This window comes from Cryptomeria japonica, chromosome 5 (assembly GCF_030272615.1).
Source record: "Cryptomeria japonica chromosome 5, Sugi_1.0, whole genome shotgun sequence".
Taxonomy (NCBI): Eukaryota; Viridiplantae; Streptophyta; class Pinopsida; order Cupressales; family Cupressaceae; genus Cryptomeria; species Cryptomeria japonica.
Genome location: NC_081409.1, coordinates 643,745,350 through 643,769,570, shown reverse-complemented (window position 1 = coordinate 643,769,570; position 24,221 = coordinate 643,745,350). Strand labels below are relative to the sequence as shown.

Sequence of the window (24,221 nt, the reverse complement as noted above, 5' to 3'; positions counted from 1 at the left end):
GAATACCGTTGGTCTCTACTGGTCCTTTAAGGGGACTTGATCTTAACGTACGTTAGTTCTACTTGAGGCTTTGTAGATAGAGACCATTCTACCCACAGTTATTTCATTGCTTGGTTTTCAGGCTCTTCTAATGTAGGTAAGTTTGTCTGCAGGAGCTAGGGCTGTGCGAAGGAACTCCTGTTGGAGCCTCATTGATAGATGCTCATGCTGGGGGCATTGGGGTTATAGAAAGTGTGCCATCGTCAAATATTAAGCCTCAAGGTTTGACTACTAGGAAACATTTTTCAATTTCAGCAACAGCTTATCAATGATGCATTTTTTATGACACTTGCAGAAGCACATTTTGTAGATACTATGAGATAAACTGAACTTTAGAATGTGAAGTTTTTAAAGGTCTCATTTATGTCTTCAGAAGAAGAAAAAATGGAAGCTCTTTGTCATAGAATGGTCTTAGTATGCGGTACATCTACATGCCACATGGCTGTAGCACAGAATAAAGTTTTCATCCCAGGTGTCTGGGGGCCTTTTTGGTCAGGTATTGAAAGACAATGAAGATTTTTATTTTTTAATGTTTCACCCCCTTACTCAAGATGAGAATATTTTTCATGAAGCTGGAAACCTATTGTAGATAATCACTCTTTGAATCATCCAAATCTATTTACCTCCATGATAATATACCCTCTGCATTCATTTCTAAAATTTATGATGCAACTTCTAGTCATTATTTTGATCCTAGTTGGCTGGTCTGCACCATGCAGCTATGGTACCAGAGTTATGGCTCACAGAAGGGGGACAAAGTGCAACTGGGGCTTTGCTGGATCATTTAGTTGAAAATCATGTGGTTGCTCCTCTTCTGGCCAACCGTGCAGCATCACAAAGTAAATTTTCTATTACTATATATGAATGTTTAGATGGTTTCTAAAGTTAACCTTTCCTAGGAGTGTTTTGGGATAGAGAAGCATAAAAAGATACAATTAGGTTTTAGCCTTTTACCTCCAGACGTTAATGGTATTTATTGTCTCTTGTCATCCAGACTTCAATTTTTTTATATGTAGCAGAAAATGAAAGAAGAAATTTCCTAGTTTTCCTTATTGATATAACATTATAATCCTAATTTATTGAATTTGCAGATATTTCACTGTATGAGTTACTAAACAGAATACTAGAATCAATGGCACTTGAGATGCAAGCCCCATTTGTTGCTTCTTTGTCAAAGGATGTACATGTGCTCCCTGACTTTCATGGCAACAGGTACAATAGCTTCTGACACATTCTGACCCAGTAAAAATGTCAAAATACATATCTAGCATGTAGTTTCTTTCAAGTGTTAAATATAATTTGGATGTCATTTTAATGTTGTGTGGATTTGAGAAGAAAAATTTGCGGTCTTGTGATCTACCAGATGACCTCTCTGCCTTGAGTGCATAATTCTGAAACTTTGATAGCCAGTTGGAGGTTTCCATTTGTTTGTACAGCAATTTTTTCTCCGTCTTTTGCGAAAGAAAAAAAACAGAATAGAAAACAGTTATACATAGAATGGTGATAAAATTAATTTATAATTCAGTGTCAAACGCCAAATTAATAATTTTGGTTAACAGACTTGTCACTGCAGATTTCAAAGTGACTCGCTCAACAGGTAGTGACCTGAATAGTTGGATAAGTTGTTACTGAGGTAATAACTTTCCTCTGCGTTTGAGAGGGGAAGCTCCATTGTATGATTGGGTTTTTTCTGATTTTCTTGTACTTTTAACTTGAAAGTACAAAAAGGAGAAAAAAAAAACTAAAAGAAATTGATTAACGGAAACCCCAATGGTAAACATATGAACACCAACCGAGATTTCATGACTGATAACAAATTATAAGGGGGTTTCATTACAAAATGTGTTTTCATATGTGACAATGATGAAAGAAAGGTAATAAATCTTGACATGCAAAGAGATGAGTAGTTTCAGCACATTCAATCCAAGATACGAAGATGTGACTGTGCGTCATTACATCAATCACATGATTAACAAGCATTTCAATAGATAATAGATGACTTTCCACCAAGACAAAAAGGGGTTACCAATTTGAAATACAAAAAATCAGCAATAATAGTTCAGAAACAAATCTAGGACATACGAACCAAATGCATTCTTTATTATTTTTATGAGATTATACAATCTCAAAAACCCTTTCTGTACAAAATGTAAATACAAAATTCGTCAAAAAGTATCTCTGAAAATTCCTCCAGAGTTTCCCCGTTTGTCAAAAGTCCTTTACAATGCGGAATAGCCTGTATTTATAGGCCTCCTTTGATAACTACCTTTTAACTAACTTGCAACTACCCCAACTACATTTTTGAAATACAATTACTTTGAAAATAAGAAACCTTATTTATTTGGTTATAATTTTTATCACTTTTACAGTAATAAGGTGCATTTTCTAACCTTTAGTTACAAACTTACAAGAAGTGACATAAGTCACTTTTTAAAAAAAGCAACCTGAAACTTATAACCTTGGAAGAAGGGAAAAGTTATGGTTTGTTGAGGTTGACACTGTGTTTCCTTTACTTAACCTGCAACTTAAATAACAACATCATAAGCAGTAGCTTCATTGGTTTTTTGTTATTCGTACATATTTTTTCCCAATAGAAATTATCGATGTCCTTGTTTGGAGCTTACAAGTTCTTTATTGCAAATTTCTTCTTATTAGGCACTATGACTTTGTGAACAACGTCAAATCTTCCCTCTCTTTGTAATCATTGTGGCTAATGAAGAAAACTTTCTTTGGCTATGCTGTCAAACAATCCCCATGTTTTTTATGTGCTTTACATTCTGTACAAATATCTACCAAGGTAGTCACTACTACAACATTTGATTGAAGTCTACTATCGTTTATTCTTTAACAGCTGTTCATACCCTTTTTCAATGCTTCCATTTGGCATAGGCTAGAAGTGTGTTGGCAAATCTGAACTGATTGGTTTAGGAAACTTGTTAACATATTCATTTCTTGCATATCTTGTAACTTGGTATTCTATGAGACCAAATTTCTAAGAAGCAATTTATCATACAGTCCACTTGCATTACCTGTGTTTCCTTATTTCAATACAAGATGCTGTCAAATAGTTTACAATCCATGGCAAAGCTTCTACATTTTGCATACATTCCTCCAATGTATACACAGCCCTGTACTTCATGTTTTGATGGATGTCCCTTCATTAGTACTGGATATCTGATACAATGCACATTATTATAGTGCAAGCCTATTTTTCAGATTGTCTCATTTAGCATCACTAGTAATCTCCGCAAACATTATGCATGTTTAAAATGATGGAAATGATTCACATCTCTGGGAACAATTACTCTTGCTGCAATGTTGGAGATGAATTTAGATGCAGTGTAGTAATCAAAACATAGTTGAAGGTTCTTAACAACTCCAATAGTTGTTCCAGGTGTCGTGTTTAACAAACCAAATGCAATTGCTAACTTTTCACTATGGTGGCAGATAAATAATTTATTTTTTTCTCTTTCTTGAATCTGAAAATACCTTGCTGGCTTCATTTGCCAAGCCAATTTTGCCAACTTTGCATAGATCTCCTATTTCTATGGATGTGATCTATCTCCTACACAAAAGGCATGTACCATTTTATGGCCTTCAATCCAACTACAGAAGAGTAGTTGTTGGAAATACTTAGCCTATATTCATATATGATCTACAGGCACCAAGAAATATGTCCACATAACACAGGTTTAAACTGGCATCTTAATAATAAGGTTTAGGGTGTCCTCAAGATAGCCAGCATGGGCATGAAGGTCAACCAGGCACGATTAATGATCAATTATATATAATATGATAACAGTTACTCCTGTGACAGAAGTATGTGCAATCTTCACTTACTAAACCTGCATGGCTGCTCATATGCTATTGCAAAACACTCATTTTTACACAGGCTTGAAGGGTGTTAGCAAACATTGTGGAGTCTGGTGTTACACTAGTTAAATGATTCTGTTCAAGGGTTTTGAAAGCTTTTCCAACAAACCTATTTTGTACAGACCCTATGATCCATTACATTCAATGGGACAAGAAACCTATAAGGTGTACTGTCGAACAATTCACGTGCCAGGTCCATATTTCCACGCATTGCATACATGTCTACCAGTGCTTTTGCAAATACAAGATCCAACAAAAATCACCTATATTTTACATTTTAATGGATGTTCATAACCTGCTCCAAAGCTCCCATTTTAACACAAGCTGAGGGGGTGCTGGCAGAGTTTGTGGAATTCAGCTTTACACCTACCATTTCCATTCTCTTGAAAGTTTCTAAAGACTTTTCGATGAATCCATTTTGTGCTCTCTGCAATCGTTTCATTCCCTGAGATGACTTTTCTTTGAGGCAGTTTGTTAAGCGTTTGACGTGCCTCGGCTAGTTTTCCACTTTTTGCATAAAGTCAACTAGAGAAGTAGCAACTAACAACATCTGAGTAAATTTCCTTTATCTTTTGTGCTTCGATGGATACCCATTGCCTGTTTTCGAAGCTCCTACTTCGATGCAGGCAGGGACGATGGAGACAAGAATTGTGTAATTTGGCTTTACACCTACCCTTTGCATTTTCTTGATTGTTTCTAAAGCCATTTCAACAAGTCCATCTTGTGAATATTCTGCAATCATGAGATTCCATGAGATGATATATATCTGAAGCATTCCATCAAACAATTCACATGCTTGTCTATATTTTCATGGTTTGTACATAGGTAGAGCTCCTAATTTGTTACAAGCATTTTGTGTTAACTGTTCTAGTGCCATGTCTAGGCTTTCACACCTTGCATGCAAACTCTCCAAAATATGAACCGAACCAGTGACTTTAACTTGTTTGAATCTACTCACAATAAACAAAAACAATAGAACTCAAAGCAAGATTTTTGCAGCCTCTCAAACATGCAGCACTTAAAGTTTCAAGAACCTTCTCAATGAATCCACTTTGAATATATCTTCTTTAAGATGATTTGTTAAACTATTTTAATGCCTACTGCTACATTTTGCAATCATGTATACCAAGCATTTACAACCAGAATATCTGGTAAAGATCCCCAATCTATCAGGTTTGGGTGGATGCCATATGCTATCCTAAATCATATATTCAAGCTTCTATGAATATATTTGTTCTTTGCAGCTATCAATTTATCAGGTATTTATGGTAACTACCTTGCCTTTTCTTTCTATCGGCCTTTGGGAAGCTATCTGAAACCTTTTCAATGCTTGGAGGAGAGTTTCCAAGTGACTATAGTAAGGAATCAATATAACAGCAGTTTACAGAGCCAAACAAATACAGTAATCTGACCTCAAAGCAGCAATATATATGCTTGGTATTGAAGCTGAACACGAAGCCAAAAACCACGTTCCACTCCCTTGAGCAATAACTAGAGTGAAAATGGCCTACACTACACGTGAAGAACCCCAAATTCCTCATTCTAAGTCTGCAATACTTCAACTCTGCCTCACATCTGTAATGAAGGGTTTCATACTGCAAACAAGTCTATATCGCCCACCAATGATAGGTCCCACGTCAGCAATGAATGCTGCACCAACAAAAATGGAGTCTCTGTCACTTGTAAGAGTAGATATCCCTGCCCCAACCTCAGCAACACTAATGCCAGCAAGGAATGTAGTCAACAACCAACCAATACAAATTTCTATGCCATATAAACCCTCAAATTATGGCATCTAACCAACAATATTAATCACCCAACAAACTTGATTCTTGATTTTCCTAAAGCTTAAAGTATGACGTCCCAATGTCTTACCATCAATCCTCTTGCAAATATTTTGCTAATCACAAATTATAAATCTTTGATCAATATTTTAATAACTTGTCTTGCCTGCAAGACTCACAAATTATAGAACATCAATCGATAAAGCCTTGCTTGAAACCTATGTGATCCCACCTACAAGTCCTTTTCTGTGCCAACTGAAACCTTGAATGGATTTCACAGTATCAGCTAGGGAGGATCTTTCACCACTGAACCTGATTTTCACCATAGATTTCTTGTTCTAGGACTGTAATTGAACAAACTTGTTCAATCTCCACTCTGTTGTGTTTCAGAAAATATCAAACATCTAGAATGTCAAAATGACTCTTTTCATCTTCCGTTTATAACCCCAAGAGAACTTTCTGGAAGAATATATCTTAAATTCACTTATAATAAATAAACCTTTCTGAAGATACCTTTTAAAATAAATTCTCCCTTAAAAATATATTTAGAAGTCACTTTTTAATAATTCATAATTCTTTTATTGCCACAATCTATGCAAATTTTTTTAACTTATAGTCCAAAAGTCTTCAAATAGATTGTACGAGAATTGTTTGACAAAATGACTATCCTATACGCATTTGGAAAAGTGAAATTTTTTTGAATGGATTTTGGCACAGGTTCTTATAGTGGTATGAGAACCTAGCATTTGCAATTCTTTTATCTTTCATAATGCTCTAGCAATTTGTCTTGCTTGCAAGACTTCTCAAATTATAAATCTTCAATCAGTAAATCCCTGCGATAAACTTGCGTGTTTTCACTTGCAAATCCTTTTCAGTGCAAATTGAAATCCTGAATGGATTTCATAGTATCAACTAGGGAGGATCTTTCACCACTGAACTTGATCTCATTCGTAGGGTTCTCGTCCTAGGGCTGTACTTGAATAAACCTATTCAATCTCTGGAACTGTGATTTTCAGAGAATATCAGATATCCAGAATGCCAAAATGACTCCCTTCATCTTCCTTTTGTAACCCCAGGAGAACTTTCTAGAAGAATATATTTTAAATTCACTTTTAATAATTAACATTCTGGAAGGTACCTTTTTAAAATAAATCAAATAAAACACTTTTTATAAATTGACTTTATAATAGTCACTTTTCTTAAATAAAGTCACCCTTAAAAATATATAATTATTTAATTGAATTCAAGTCACAGAAAGATCAACTTAGGGCAACTTATTTAAATAATTAAATTATCTCCTCGCCCATTGAGGTCGAAAAAGAGGGCATTAATATTATTGAATCGCTAAAAAATGAGGCCACTTTCAGGTATGAAACGTTCTGGAATCGGAATCTGTGTGGAATTGACTCAGGTTCGGAATTTTTGGCCCTTAATTTTGCTGACATCTGGACCTGTAAAAAACCTTGAACAATATTCTTTACTACTGAAAATTAAAAACCCTAAATGTAACAAATAAGAAACACATTTTTTTCTAGATGAAAATTATCAATCAAAAAATAAGAATTGTAAGCTTTGGGAGATGTTGGCTTGGGTAGAAGAGGGAGTAGGAGCGAGTCAACATTGGAGAGGGAATTGATTGGAGAAAAGATTGCTAAGTTCTTGATTAGGTTGCACCTCATTTCTGATTATAAATATTAACATTGTGTTCGTTTGGGCTGCTCCTCACTGTTTTCTATGTTAGTAGACACATTCAAATAAGCGAGTCAAAATAGGCAAATCAAAATACTTGTATGGGTGGTTATCAAAAACTATGACAGGAATCAAAATAGGTGACGCTAGAAAAATAATTGTTTTCTTTATAGTATAATTTTGTTATATATTTAATATAATTTAATAATTTGGTAATTGATATTATAATACAATTTAAAATTTAAAGTTTTAAACTATTATATACTTTCAGTATATTGTTTATTGAACTATATATTAATAATTATATAATATAATTAAAAATTAAAAATTATATAAAATTTCAAAATTATAAATTAAAAACTTATTTATTTATATAGCATTATTAAAATATAAATATTTTTTAATTTATGATGTATATATTTAATTTTTAATACATAATTAATATGTATGTATGCATGTATGTATGAATCTTATATGTTTTTGTATGTATGTATGTATGAATGATGAATCTATTGTGTTGTGACGGAAGAATGTATGATAGCTACAATTTATAAGCAAAAAATGGTTTTGAAGGTTGCTTGCATGATCTTTTTCTAGCTAAATGATAGCTTTTTGATTTTGGTGTCTAATCTGCAATTTTTGCTAATCTTGCTTTTGGGTATATGAGAGAATTTGCTCCTTTGGCAACTCTTGTTTGTTTAGCCCTAGACAAATTTTGATTCCTTGGATTGCACACAAGTGAGTTTTCTCTTGATTATACAAGTTCTAATATTTGTTATTGCATTGACTACAATGCCAGAGGTAATCCCCACCTCCAAGAAATTGTTCAATCATTATGTCATATCAATCAAGAGGTGATCCTTGGTCAAATTTGGAAATTCTTTCCATTCCAAGGCTCGTTGAAGTAGAACTAGCAACAAATTGTTAAATATATGGATACTTCCTTAAGATAAACTAATAATAGGAAAATTGAAAAAAATGTAACTCTTTGTGAAAAAAAAAATTGGCAGTGAAAAAATAAACAAGCTATGATGGAAATATGAACTCACATCAATGATATCTTTCACTGGCCATAAGCTATGCTCATTGAAAACCCAATCAACCATGTTAAATCTGCATTAGTCTTAGAATTTAAAGATATAGACAACTCTATGCTAATAAACATTCACCTTAATGTAGCCTTTGATAGAAGCAAAGTTTGCAAAGTGTAATAACCCCTGCAGGGCATTAGCTCAAAATCTGTAATATGCAGCCCTTTTTGCCTTTGTTTTTTTTGTTTTTGATTGTGTTTTGAGAATGTTTGATAGAGAAGATAGATGCAAAAATATATTGCAACAAATATAGTTTATAACAGCAAATACAAATAGAATAGCTTGCAATTTTCAATACTGATAATCAGTCATATTCTGAAAGTACATTGCAGAAACAAAACTGAAGATACCCAGATGGGTAAAACTGATTACAATCATAAATGTAACATACCCAATTGCTGGTAATGAAAATTATTGAACTGCAGCAACAATATCCAACAATATTAACACCCAAAAATCCTAGGCACTTAGCACAATGACTCCTAGCTTGTATGGCAAGAAGATAGTCAAATAATGCAACAAACACCTCCAAACCCTGAATGAAAACACCTCTGACAGCTAACGCCCAGCTCCAAGGGTCTTGCATCCCTCCTCAAGCAAGTACAGCCTCCCTAGGAAGGTACGACCAGCATGAAATGTACGGCCCATCAGTGAACATATGCAGCAGCAATCTCATGTTGATGATTGTAGCTGAGGTCGGATCCTTCTAAGGCTGACTCACAAATATGCTAGTAGTCTACGACTTAGCATATTTAATATATGCGATCCTTGTTTGGGCCAACCTTATGAAGAGGTGCTTCATTAAATGTAAATATAAAATGTAATTAAGTGTTTGTAAGGCCGACTAAGCTATGTCCACCACCTCATTGAATAAGTCATGTTCTTTCATAGAGGGCCGACCCTTTGTGAAAGGGTACCTCTCACATATATATATGAAGTGCGATCTCATTCATTCTAGAAACTAATCGAATTCAAGAGCAGTACAACTACAAACATTAGAAGAGCAGATCAATATCATTGAGCAGATCGATATATAAGAGTGATTTATACTTGTATTTGTACAGTGACATTACTCCAGTTGATCTTCATCAATAGCGAATTTTCCTTCACAAGGAGTGATCACATTCTAAGATTATGATCTTTAATCAGCAATTTATATCAAGTACGAAATAATGGTATGATATTGTGATTATTGAAAGGTGGCAATTTTGGTTTTATTTGCAGAGTTTGGTCAGACCTAAATTCGAATCATAAGAGGATCTGACCTTGACAATGATCTCACTCCAAATCAATCTTCATTAAGGCAACGATTTCATCTCTTTGATCATTCGGTTATATTGCAGGCAGCGACTTTGGGTCTCTGCGATTTAAAGGATTGTATGCGACTGTTGAAGGCATTGCACCATTATTACCGACGATCTACATTTGCTCTCTCACATATCGCTTCTAGAGAGGAATTCGAGAAGGCACCTGCCTACTTCAGAAGCGGATTGTTGGACTCAAGGTGAAGCGATTGGTTAGAGCTGGATCATCCCGTGGCATTGAGGCGAATTCAAGATCGAGCTGGGTTGGATAGACGTGGGGCGCGTGTCTCTGGCTTGATTTCATTATTTGTCTCTGCAGAGTGTCAACTATGATTTTGATAGAACTTTGCCTTGGGATAAATCCACAATTTATTACATTCACTCATGTTACTATGGAATCAAACAAGTACATTGGTGTACGAGAAACTGCTCCTGCGAACAATGTTGTGATCATTGACACAAATAATCATGTGCCTGTGATGAGGAGACCTATTACAGCAGATTCAACTCTAATGCATCCCGCAGTAGAATTGCTCGTCCAAACTGAAGAGTTGTTGCAGAAGGAATTGAGAAAGGATGCTCAATTCAGGACACAATTTGGAACACGATGGACTAGACCTCAATCCAGTATTTTGACTAAGAATCTGCAGGATAAATCGAATAGGTTTGCTTCAAATCTTAAACAAGCAACTGAAAGCGATGGAAGGATTGAGTGTGCAATAAGAAATAACTATCCTTTGATGAGTATTCTCGACTGCAAACCTATTCAGAATATAGTGATTTGGGATAAGGTCAAGAAGGACAGTCCTAAACTCTCAGCAGTACCATAGATCTGGAGCAGTAGTGGAGCAGGCCTGACTTGCTCATCATTGGAGTCATTGGAGACAATTCAGACCCGAGTGCATCCTTGGAGTGGATTTCCATTGCGTTTTTAGGAAAAGTAAAATGGCTGCAATAGAATCAATAAAGAGATAAGTATTTCATAATGTTCATGAATCTCATATGTAGTCATTAATTCATGCAATTACATTGGATTAGAGAATCATGTATGCTTCTAGCATTGGTATTTCTCTTCGGGATAGTTTAGTTCTATAAACTATTAGTAATCTCTCTTAATGCTTCCAGGATGGATCGAGAAGCATAAGGATGATGAGAGATTGCATAGCTTGACTCATCCAATGAGGAAGTCACGTAGGTTGAAGAATGGAGACACAACTTGCTGCCATAGGACTAAGTTGGTGGCACATAACTGGAGATACCTCTCGAAGAGGAAGAGCCTATTTGTTTCTTCAAAGAGGAGGAATTAACATTTAGAGGGAGTCTGACAAACCATCTGAGGTAACCTTGGACAAGGAGGTCAGAAGGTTGATGCAAGAACTTGAAGCTTCAGAGGGAGCCACATCATCATGAGGATTTGTTAATGCATTCTTCTCTGTGAGAGAGAAGTTTGAGGTGCAAGCCCTTGTTAATGCGTTCTTCTCTGTGAGAGAGAAGTTTGAGGTGCAAGCCCTTGCTGATGCATCTTTCTCTGTGATAGAGAAATTTGAGGTGAAAGCCCTTGTTCCACCCTTTGGGAGTAGCCATGGTGGATGTCATGTTGAGAGACTCCATGACAACATCACTTGTGTTTGTTCACCCTCTGGGAGTAGTCATGGTGACCGTCATGATGAGATGACGACATCACGTTGAGTGACTCCGTGATGGGCACTTGTGTTCATATGCATTTTCATACATGGGAGTAGCCATGATGGATGTCATCACGTTGAGTACCACCGTGATAAATCTTGTTCCACCCCCTGGGAGTAGCCATGGTGGACCCACCCTCTGGGAGTAGTCATGGTAGATGTCATTTCATGACACATATATCGAGAAGGATTCCTCCCTAGCTAAGAGGGAGTGTTGATGATTGTAGCTGAGGTCGGATTTTTCTAAGGCCGACTCACAAATATGCTAGTAGTCTACGACTTAACATATTTAATATATGCGATCCTTGACCTTATGAAGAGGTGCTTCATTAAATGTAAATATAAAATGTAATGAAGTGTTTGTAAGGCCGACTAAGCTAAGTCTGCCACCTCATTGAATAAGTCATGTTCTTTCATAGAGGACCGACCCTTTGTGAAAGGGTACCTCTCTCACACACACACACACACACACACACACACATATATATATGAAGTGTGATCTCATTCATTCTAGAAACTAATCGAATTCAAGAGCAGTACAAATATTAGAAGAGCAGATCAATATCATTGAGCAGATCGATATATAAAAGCAGATCGAATATATTAGAAGAACAGATCAAACCATCATAAGAGCAGATTATCATCAATAATCAGGGCAGATCGTCTTGGTGAAGGAGGCGAATCAATTAAGGGCAGATCTATCTTGTATAGAAGGCAAACACTACCTATCATTGTCTTATTGTGCTTCAAGGAGTGAAGCGATCCGTATTGGCCCTTAGGCCATTGTAAAAGCTTCATGCTGTTCTTATTTAATATATATACAGAGATAATTGTTGCTAGGTTTTTCTCCCTCGAGTAGGAGGGTTTTCCCAGGGTATCTTGTTGTGTTCATTGTTCGTTGTGTTGCCTTTTCTAATTACTCTTAATCTGATCAATTTTCAACATCTCACTCTTCAATCAGCCCTTCCTGACTAAATATGCATTGCCCAATCCCTCAAAGTCTGAAATTTGAAATACAAATGAACCCAACTGTGTTTCCTGTATGAAAACACCAAGAAATTGTCCTAATTTTGTCTCTCAATAATGTAGAGAATGTTGCTTGCAAGGATTTTTGTCCTCACAAACCAAAGAAGAGCGATCTCCTTCAGAAGAAATGACATTATCAATATCAAACTCAACATGAGAAATGAACTCTCTAGAAAACTGCTTTTATAACTCTCCCAAGAAAATCAGCTCTTTTCACTTTTTGCTTTTAATTTAATAATATCACTTTTTAATCTCCCAATGTGTGTCCAAATTTAAGAAGGTCCCATTTATTTAAAATAAATCATTGTTTACTTTATAACTAGCTCCTATAGTCCCTTTATTAAATAAATTAAAATAACGATAAAGTTAAATCTTTAATTTAACTTTATTGATTAATAACTTATCGTTATTTAATTAAAACCACTGGACTATATAAAATGCTGAGACAATCATCAAAACTGAATCCGCTGGCAATACTAAACTAGTAACGTTGCTAGCTGGCTCAGTCAGTACTCAAAACTAACTAAAAAATTAAAAATAGAACCCAAATCACTCTAGAAAAGGGCAATATGCTCATAATTACAGTGGGAGCTCAACTAAACATAAAATAATGTAAATTGCTAGACAAACTGTCATGCCCCCTGCAGTGAATACACATCAATGATAATCTAAATAAAACTATCAAGGACAGCCAATGAAAATGGAGCAGTAAATACTTAATTTGTATTAAGTTAGTCACCACATCTTCTGGACAAACAACAAGGGCGATTTTAAGTAAGTCTCTTAAACAAACTGTCAAGATAATAAAAGCAGCGATTAAGTATCTAAAGGAGACACTACCTTTCAAAGGAAGGTTCCGTCCCAAAAGGATACAACCATTCAGCGATAGGGTTATAAAAAAGGGAAGCCATAATGAAGTAAGGCGGGGGGAGTAGCCTTCCAGCAGTTTGAACTTCTGAAATAGATTCAATATCCCTAGCAGATTATAGCATAAAAAGAAAGTATCTTTCCATAAGACAGGTACAATGAACCCCAAGAAGGATCAGTCCCATTTGTCACAGCAGAACTATACTTATTGCAGATTTACTACTAACAGTTATTGAGACTGGTAAATTAGATATCACTGTCATTTATTACATTTCAATTCTACATGTAATTTCTGCATATGTAAGAATGTATGAATATGTGACTATGTGATAGAATATGAAACATGATAAATGACTAAAACCCACCTTGTAGGAAGGGGCCTGGGGTGTAAGCAAAAAGGATGTACTAGGTTGGTAAGAAGTTGTTCAAGAGTGGATCAAGAGGGTCTTTAGAACCAGAGGGCACTTACCTAGAGAGCCAAGTATTCCACTTACAACCCCCGCCCAATCCCACAAGGTGGCAAGTGTCTTTAGGGAGATGAGATGTGGATGGGGAATGGAGATACAAACCACCAAGGAAGAGGGCTGTGGTAGACAACCTTCTTAGGTTTGGTATAGAAAAGTGCTTCGGGCAGACCCTTCATGTCCCTTCTCTCAACTTCAATATGCTTACATGTTTATGCATATGAGCTCTTATCTAAATATTGAATATATATAATATATATATGTGTGTGTGTGTGTATTTCATATGTTGTTTCAATTATGATTGCAGGTTTCAGCCCTTGGACTGCACCATTTAAAGATATTTATTTGGTAAGATGACATCCTAACATTAATTGGTTGCAAATGTGATCTTAGGGCAAATTCTAGGGCAATACAGTAAGGGGACGTTACAATTGGTATCAGAGCATCTTTACTACTATCTTGTGAAAGATGATTGATGCAAACCAGTGGGCTTTAGAAAGAGAAAGAAGAACGATTACTTCTACCAACCATCCTACACCAAACAACACCATGGGCGGACAATTGAGCAATGAGTTGAGAGCCTTCATGGAGCAAACTGCTCAAACCACTCAAACCCTCATGGATCAAAACGAGAGGAATGAAAGGGCCAACCAGCTCTCCCTTAAAGCCATTCAAAATGTGAGCAGCAATAATGGAAGGGAGACCAACTCTAATCACTTCGAGAATAATAATAACATCTCCCCAAGGGTATCCAGTCCTAGGCCAGCAAGACCGCCTTTCCTAGCTAGGGAGGAACATGTGGAAGAAGAAGAAGCAAACAAGCCACACATGGATAATGTTGACAAGATTGTGGAAGTGTATCATAGACTTAATCCAGAATTTAGGGGAAATGTTTCTTTTAAAGATTACTGTGATGCCAAAATGAGAGCTGCCCCTAATAAGAAAAGAAAAAGGCATCATGACAAAGACTTAAAGGAGAGGGTGAGCAAGATGACCCTTCCTAGTTTTGATGGATCCGGGAAATTCACAGCGTGTTCATGGGTCCAAAAATCGGACACTTATCTTTCATTCAGCCCCATGACAGAGGAAAATGTCATAAATTTTTCTGTGCTCCACTTGATAGGAACAACCCATGATTGATGGCATCATGGCTTTGTTACCCAAGATCCAACATATAACCACCTATGACGAATTTTCAAAGAAACTCTTCAAAAGGTTTCTCATCAAAAGGTTTGATCAAAAGCACCTAGAATGGTGTTTCAAAGAGCTGACTCAAAGGAGGAGTTCGCCACCGGATTCCAAAAGTTGGCTGTCATGGTATCTGAAATCTCCCAAAGGAGGCTCACCTATTTATTTGTGGAAGGATTGAAAGAATCAATATGAAGCATAGTAAGTGCTGTAGATCCAACCAACCTAGAAGAGTCAATTCAAAAGGCAATGAAATTTGAAAATAATCCATCAAAAGACAAGCCAAAAAGCTTTAACATGCATTTCAAGTACCCTTATAAAGATGAAAGGCATAGGAAGGAGCTTCAAGGATGACTGTGCTTTCATTGTAATGTGAAGTGGGAACGAGGACATGTATGTAAACGATGGGAAGAGCTAAAAAGGAAGAATTTGTGCTCCAAGTGCAAGGAACCATGGGAATGTGGACACGTATGTAGAAAAGGAGGCCGATCCCTTAAGATAGAAGCAACCATCAATGAGGAAATCAAAGGAAGTCCTAGCAAGAAAGCAATAAATGAAGATGAAGAGTATGTGATGTTGGCCACCATCTCTCAAACTTCCAAGCGTTGTCCATTCTGAATTAAAAGCACCCTCAAAGGGTAGAAAGTTATCACTCTTGTGGATAGTGGGGCATCCCACAATTTTATTGATGAGAGTCTGGTTGCAAAAATGAAGTTAGGAACCAAGAACTTTAAGGGATTTACATCAGCCACTGCTACGGGAGCCATGGTTCAATGTACTAAAATAGTTTCCCAACTAGAAATGACTAGGAAAGGAACCCATTAAAGAAGATTTCTATGTTGTACCATTAGATGCTGATGTAACAGTAGGCACTCCCTTGATATACTTCCTAGGATGTTTCATGTTTGACCTCCCAAACTTGACCAGTCGCTTCCAAGACAAGGGACAAGAAGTCACCTTGGAAGGTTTACTCGATGGATCCCCAAAAGTAATCTTTTGCAAAAGAATGGAAAATACTTTTAGACATGGGCAAGGGGAGTAGGATGCACAGTGTATGATCCTTGAAACCTCCACACATTGTAAGTCAATTCATATTGATATCCAACCAATTTTGAGTAAACATAAGAAGGTATTTGATGACATTCCCTCGGGACTACCCCCAAAAAGAGGGTTTGAGCACACCATAGAATTGGAAGAGGGGGCAAAACTTGTAATCACCACCCCCTATCGACACCCCCACAAATTCAAAGAAGAGATTGAAAAAATATTTAAGGAACTACTAGAAATGGGTCATAGTCAACCAAGTTCGAGTCCCTTCGCATCATTTGTAGTACTAGACAAGAAAAAGGATGGTACCATGAGAATCTGTATCGACTATAGGGATTTAAACAAGAAAATAATCAAAAACCATTATCCTATATCAAGAATTGATGAGTTAATTGACGAACTACATGGAGCCAAATACTTCTCCAATTGATTTGCGATCAAGATATCATCAAATAAGGATGAGAAATGAAGACATTCCAAAAACTGCTTTTCGGTGTCATTATGGGCACTTTGAGTTCTTAGTCCTGCATTTTGGGCTAACAAATGCACCAACAACATTTCAGTCATGTATGAATCATATTTTTTGTAAGCAACTAAGAAGGTTCCTACTCATATTTTTTGGTGATATTCTTATCTACAGTAGGACGTGGGAAGAACATCTCAAGCACTTTGAGGAAGCTTTAAATGTCTTGGAACAAGAATCTTTGTACACCAATGCTTCAAAATGTGAGTTTGGTTTAGAAGAAATCCTTTATTTGGGCCACAAGATCAATGCACAAGGGGTGAGAGTGTAGATGAGGAGAAAATTAAAGCCATTAAGCAATGGCCAAAACCCAAAACCCTAACACAACTAATGGGTTTCGTGGGACTATGGAGTTACTATAGATGCTTTGTAAAAGGACTCTTCAAAATTGCTGCGCCACTTAGATTTGACCAAAAAGGGAGCCTTTGCATGGAGTGAAATATCTCAACAAGCTTTCAAAAGACTTAAGCAAGCAATTGTTGGATATTTGTGTCATTGATGTCAGGGAAATTTCAAAATTTATTTGAGCTGCTTGCTTGCTTGTGTGCTTGAGCAGCTTGAGCAGCTTGAGCTGCCTGGGTGTCTGCATCAGCTGGCTGTGTGCCTACTTGTCATTGTGTCAGCACTTAGTCAGCCTAATTGCCATGACATTGTTTGACAATTCAAAGGGTGGCTACTTCTGGAGTTTCTTTTGGAATCGAACTTTGACTTCTTACCTACGTGGTTTTTTTTTCAGATGGAAATTAATGAATTGTTTTCTTTGGACTTTGTTGGTTATTTCCAAGGCCACACTTTTCTATACGATAATCATGGGGACACAAAGTTTTTCCAGCTGCCGTTAATTTTCTTCCACTTAGAGTCGTGGTTCTTTATTATTTCAGATGCTTTCTACACCTTTTTAAAAAAAAAAACCAATATTCATTTAAGTTCGTGGGAATTCCTATTAAATTTCTGTCAGAGAATTTTGCAGTGTGTCATCATGTTTTTGAAGTGGCGTGAAATGTTTTAATTTTTTTGTGCAAGCCGTTTTTTTGTGTAGCGTCTTTTCTACAAGTGAAAAGAAATCGTGGATATTAACTGAGAGGTTTGTGGCTTATTGGCTGGAGGGGAAGTTTTTTGCTGCTTTGTTGATTTCAAAAAAAGCTTTTGACATAGTACCCAAAAGCAAATTGTGGAGTAGAATGGAAGAGTTGGAAATTCTAGAACAATATAGAGTTGTTGTTCATAGATCATATGACCAAGTCTGGGCTAAGATTTGAACCAAACGGGGGTTATTAGAATGCTTCAAAAGTGACATTGGGGTCAAGCAAGGCTTCCCATTATCTCCTACCCTATTTGGAATATACATTGACAAGTTAGAGGAATGGATAGACAAGTTTGGTGGTGGGGGAATTCATCTTACCAATTATGTAATAAAGCTGCTTCTATATGCTGATGGTCTTATTTTAATGGCAAAAACAACACAAGATTTTAAAGAAGACTTGAAGACTCTAGAACATTTTTGCCATGAGGTGGGGATGCAGATGAACACTAGCAAAACCAAGGTCATGATCTTTACCTTGAAGAGAAAGAAGGTTCATAGAGAATTTGTTTTTGAGGGCAACCTCATACAAATGGTCAACGAATATAAGTACCTTGGCTTAGATTTCCACAATAAACTCAGCTGAGAAACATGTAGAGCAAAAAGGATCCAAAGGGGATGGAAAACCTTATACTCACTCCAAAATAGATGTAGAAGAGTTGAACTATGGGATAGAAAAACTAAGAAAACTCTTTTTGGGCTTCTTGTGGTTACGGTGGTATTATATGGATGTGAGGTATGGGGCAACAACATTTCAACAAGGAAATGTAGACAAATAGAGAGATTACAAAAACATTTAATTATGACTAGCCTCAAGATTAAATCATCTATCCCATATGAGATAGTCCTAGCGGAGGCAGGTGTTGTTGTATGTAGCTAGGTCGGAGCCCTTCTAGGGCCGACCCCAAGCGTATGAGGCCCTGCCGGCCTTAGAAGACATTAATAGTCGGGCCCTAATTGGGCATCATATGTAACTTGTAATCATCTCTCACATGTAACTTGTAATTAATTATGACCTATTCCTCTTGGCACCAAAGTTGACAAGGCCAACTTAAGTGATTTGGGATGCTAGCGGCACATATACATGCAAAGTCAATACCATTGTAAACACACACACTCAAGCGAACTACTTCTGTGATCTGCAAAGCATAATTCAAGGACAGCAAACCATCATTGAGCAGCGAATTATCTTCTATTGCTGGCGAACTGTTCTTAAGGTCAAGCGAACTACCGTTGAGGGCAGCGAACCTTACCCTAGGTGCAGCAACTGTTCTTTCTGTCAGTGATCATCATTGGAAGGTCAGTGATCTCCTTATTGAAGACAGCGAACACCTTATTGATGACAGCGAACACCTTCTTGTGGTCAGCGAACATCATTTGAAGACTCTGAATTATCATTGGTGACACCGTGACAGTGATCTTCATTCTAAGGCTGCGTACTTCATCTCTGAGTCAGCGAACCTACTTGTGACAGCAACCACTCTATTCTTAGAGATAAGTGCATCATTGTGTATGCTGTTCTTCTGTGTATATCTTACTGGTCTTAATTGCTTCAAGTGTTGAAGCATATTGTAATTACCTTTGATTATTGCATAATAAAGATCTGAGATTAGTTGCTGGGTTTTTCATCTCCAAGAGGGAGGTTTTCCTAGGGTATTGTTATGTGTGTTGTATTTGTTATTTTCTGTTTACTGATATCAGTCTGATCCTAAAATCAACAGCAGGGGCTTTCCCTATTGAGGCATTGGCAATGTGTCGGCTACTAAGTTATTTAAAAAGGTTAGAAAACATGGAGATACATCACTGGCCAAAAATGGCAGCGGGAGAGCAACTAGATAGAAGGAAGAGCACATGAATAAAACAAAACGTTAAATGGATGAATAGGTGGGATATTAACATAAAAGATTGCCCAAATAACAATGGAGAAATAAAAAAATGTGCAAGAAAAATTCAAAGAAAACATGTGGGTAGGTCAAATAGGGAGGAAAAAGTAATATTATATCAAACATTTCAATCCCACACATAACTATACACAAAAGAACTACATAGGAATGGACATAAAATGGAAGGCAAAAATGTTAATTGCTCGGATAAGGACCAGCTCACATCAACTTAGATGCGAAACAAGAAGATGGATGATACCCAAAGAGGAATGGGAAGATAGAAGATGCAAATATTGCACTCAAGAGGTGATGGAGACAAAATGGCATTATATCATGGAGTGTTCAGCTTACTATGATATTTGAGACACTAAATGCAAACACATTGAGTAACCTATTTGACAGAGAAAAGATAACAAGAGTGTAGATTTCTTAATCAAGATACATAGCAGAAGATCCAAGATGCAAAAGGAAAAGGTGGTTTAGCAGTCACAGTATTTTGTTTGGGTTTTGCATGCTTCCTTTGCTAGCTATCCGTGGGTCCTAGAGGCTGTTTGGTCTCGTGGACGTTATTAAAAACATTCATTCATTCATCCATGAGAAATGATGGACACCCTTGTTTCAACCCACAAATCCTTTATGGGCTTCAAGGAGTCATCTACAAATTTCACCTCTTTATCCAATAAGATGCTACACACCTCTAAACTTGGGCCCTTGTACCCTTTTGGAGCCTCATTACTTGATTTCACCATTCTTTTGCCAATATGATGAGTGAACAATATTCGATGTCATTCCATTCACATAGACACATCTTGCTATGTCTTGATTGGCAATCTCTCTAGACTTGTTCTTAAATGCCATTTCCAATGGTTCCTTTGATTTCTTGTGTAGAGGCCATAGGTTGTTCTTTAGGTATGGACAAAAATGGATGGCTTTATGTAGGTTCAAAATGAGTTGGTGGAGGGGGCTTCATCCCTCGAGATCCTTTCTTTACCAAAGGATGATTTGATTTGTGGCCTGATGCTTGTTTTGCTTTTTCTTGCTCTTCAATATATGCCAAAACTTGTGCATTTGGAAGGCCTTTATCACTATCGCTTGGACAAAATTTGATGCATTGTCTAGGGATCTTGTACACATGGCTTTTCACGCGACTCTTTAAGCTTGAATATTTAACTTTACAATGACCACAAACCCAAACATAACTTCCACCACATGGAAGTTGTACCATTTCAACTTATTTCCAAAGGGGAGAGTTTGTGTTTGTTTTGAAGTAGGGTTTGTTCATAGAGCTAGAAATGATTGCCATTGTAATACCTAAGACAACAAGGTCAATAAACAACACATTCAAATAATTGAAACAAAGAAAGTTCCAAAAAAATAAAAAAAATAGTTAATTCATTTAATAAAAGTGAGCATGTTTATAGATACCTAAAAGAATGAAAACAAACAAAAAACTTGAAAACAAAACAAGAGGGTTCATTTGTCAAAAAATGTAGGAAAAGAAAAAGCCAAAACTTCGTAAAACCTATATCTTTTGAATAAATCTTCCTCTATGATTTCCTTGTCAACAAATGAACACTTGCAAATGTGTAGGAATAACATAGCAGCTAGCTTGTACTATTCAACAATCAAATCTTCAACTCAATTCGTACGATCACAAGCAAGAAAATAATTTCAACAATAGAGGAAAATATATATTTTTTCCATTAACAATATGAAAAATGAGTTTTCTTTTGCCTATTGGATGTTTTGTATGTCACATTTTAGGATTAGGGGGCGAATGATACTTTTTGGAGTTAAAAAAAAGGTCCCAAAAAGAAAAAAGAAAAATTAAAAAAAAGTCCAAATTTGTTAGGTGGGCGCATGAGGGGGTGGAATTCATCTTGAGTTTGTCCATGCCGGACCCATAGTATAGGCAGAACTCTGTTCGAACCAACATGGGACCAAACTTGGACCCATAACTTGGTTTGTCTAGATTGGAACTCGGGGCTTCCTAAGGGCAAATTGGTAACACAACTCCTACCTATCCAACCATCGATTATGATTGTATGAATATTCCTCTATATCTCATTATGCTTCTCAATTTTGGGCTTTGCATTAGCCATCATTAGAGTCAAACTAAAGCCCTTTATCTCTTTATCTTTAGGAGCTTTGAATCTACCATATTTTGCCAATGAGACCCAAAACAAATGAAATAAACAAAATGTTATGGGAAGTTATGAAGCAGAGAATGATTACCAAGAGATTCGATATTCACAAAGGGGCAAAATTCTCCTTAAATAAGAGTTACACATGGTTTATCCGACAGGAATAAGATCAACAACTAAGAAAGCAGATGACAACTATAAGAATAAAGAATATTCCTAAAGTCTATCCTAACAACTCAATTGACTATTATAACTATATATTATAATAATATTTAAATACTCTCCTTTAATGGTCAATTTATTAACTACACCAAGCTTATCTCAAAATTTTACAAATTTGTTAGGACTCAAGATCTAGATAAGAATGTTTGCAATCTGGTCCTTAGTTGAAACATGCTACAACATCACTGATCCATCTTCTACAAGCTTCTGTATGAAATGACAATGAAGCTCCACATGTTTGTTATACTCGTGGAAGATGGTAGTCTTGGCAAACATTAGCACCCTTTGATTGTCAGAATACAAGGATGAAGGCTCTACTTGAGGCATTTGCATGTTTGAAAGCATCCTCTGAAACCACAGTGCCTCACATATTGCTTTGGTTGTTCCCTGAAACTTTGCTTATTTGAAGGAAAGAGCTACTACCTGTTGCTTCTTACTGGTCTATGTGACTACACCCATACCAAGATTGAAAACATACCCAGAAGTGGACTTCCTATCATCAATGGATGATGCCCAATCTAAATTTGTGAACCCAACCAGCCTAAGATCTTTGCTTCTGTTTTACAAAATGCCAAAGTGGAGTGTCCCTTTCACATATCACAACACCCTCTTTGTTGCAACTGAATGTTTCGCCTTAGGTGCTGTCATGAGTATGGAAAGGTAACTCACAACATAGCTCAAGTCAGGTTTAGTGGCTGTAAGATAGATAAGGCTGCCCTCTATTTTTTTGAATGTTGACTCATTGATCACCTTTGAGTCTGTTTTGGATGAATGCTTTAGCCCTTTCTCCATAGATGTAGACAAAATTTTGCAATCTCTCATTTTGAACTTGTCTAGAAAAATTGTGGCACATTTAGACTAAGAAACGAAAATTCCAATCGATGTCTGTCAAACCTCTACACCTAGGCAATAATGTAGAAGGCCTAAGTTTGTCATGTCAAAAGCCTTGCTCAAATTCTATTTGATTTGCTCAATCAAATGGGCCTCACAACGTGTTACGATGATATCATCCACATAAATGACCAAAAGGATGATGTCATTGCCTACACTTTTGACGTACAAGTTAGGATCTGAAGAACTTCTTTGAAACCCTTGTTCATCCAAATACCTATCAATTTTTACGTATCATGACCTTGAAGCTTGCTTCAGGCCATAAAGAGCTTTCGCCAGTCTGCATGCTAGATGCTCATGCTAGATGCTCTTTTCCTGCAACTAGATTTCCTTGAGGCTGAGTCATGTACACTCCAAGTTGCCATTGAGAAAGGCCACACTTCACATCCATGTGGTGGAGTTTCCAGCCAAATTGTGCTACCATGGCCAGATGCAATTGAGTGGTGTTCTTTGTCGTAGGAGAAAAGGTCTCCTCATAATCAATACCTTCTCTTTGCAAAAATCCTTTAGCCACTAACCATGCTTTGTACTTGTCAAGTGTACCATCAGCTTTGTATTTGACGTTGTACACCCATTTGTGGCCAATGGGTTTCTTCCATGGTGGAAGATTTGAAAGAACTTGAGTCTTATTCTTATAATACTTTGATGTTCGTCTTCTGCAGCCTTTTCCCATTTTAATTAACCTCTTGCCTCTGCAAAATCTTGGGGCTCATAAACACCTTGAATGTTAGCCATATTAGCAAAGTTAATTGTGTTTTGCTTTCTGTTGCCTTTGGATAATTGTCCTTTGATCATTTCATCATTCCAAACTTCACCAACAAGTTTTTCCCACCACTTGGGTCTCTTTGTAGAAACCTCTCCATCCAAATCAACATGGTCATCATGACTTGGGCTGTCTAATACTATATCATCTGGATGTTGATTCAGGTTCTTCGGAAGAAAAATTTCTGATATAGGTACTGGTATTTGCCTAGGAAATTCCAATTGGTCAAGATCATCAAAGTCCACCCTTCAAGTCTAGCCAATAGAAGTTGAACACCTAAATATTTAGACTTCAGAGGTTGATCTTCAGAATTCTTGATGTCAGAAGAGAGCTGAAAAGGCCCAATTTCTTCATCAACCACCACATCCTTGCTGAATGTCAAGTGTTCAGTGTCCAAATCAGCTTGTAGGCTTTATGACTATCATTGTAACCCGTGAGCATTAATTTTTGACTCTTGGAGTCTAGTTTGGTTCTCTTGGCATCTGGAGTCTAGATGCATGTAGTAGAACCAAAAACCTTAAGATGGCTTACTCTTGGTTTCTTCCTAGATTATGCTTCCTTTGGGGTCCTCTTCACTACCTGTGTTGGAGATCTGTTGAGAAGGTACACCTTAGTGTAATTGCCTTTGCCCAAAACTTCTTGGGAACACTCCAGTTC

The 24,221-nt window shown here is 36.7% G+C and overlaps 1 protein-coding gene across 4 annotated transcripts in view; it reads left to right on the top strand.

Moving 5' to 3' along the window:
• The window catches only part of LOC131049784 (uncharacterized), a 121,254-nt gene that overhangs the window by 37,740 nt on the left and 59,293 nt on the right, over nucleotides 1–24,221 (top strand). For 3 of the 4 annotated variants that reach the window (XM_057983853.2, XM_057983854.2, XM_059221568.1), the window contains 4 exons: nucleotides 153–261; nucleotides 413–535; nucleotides 759–878; nucleotides 1,131–1,251. In XM_057983853.2, the coding sequence (XP_057839836.2) occupies nucleotides 153–261; nucleotides 413–535; nucleotides 759–878; nucleotides 1,131–1,251 (473 nt within the window). The remainder of the gene's footprint in view (nucleotides 1–152; nucleotides 262–412; nucleotides 536–758; nucleotides 879–1,130; nucleotides 1,252–24,221) is intronic. The other variant, XM_057983855.2, reaches the window with a different exon arrangement.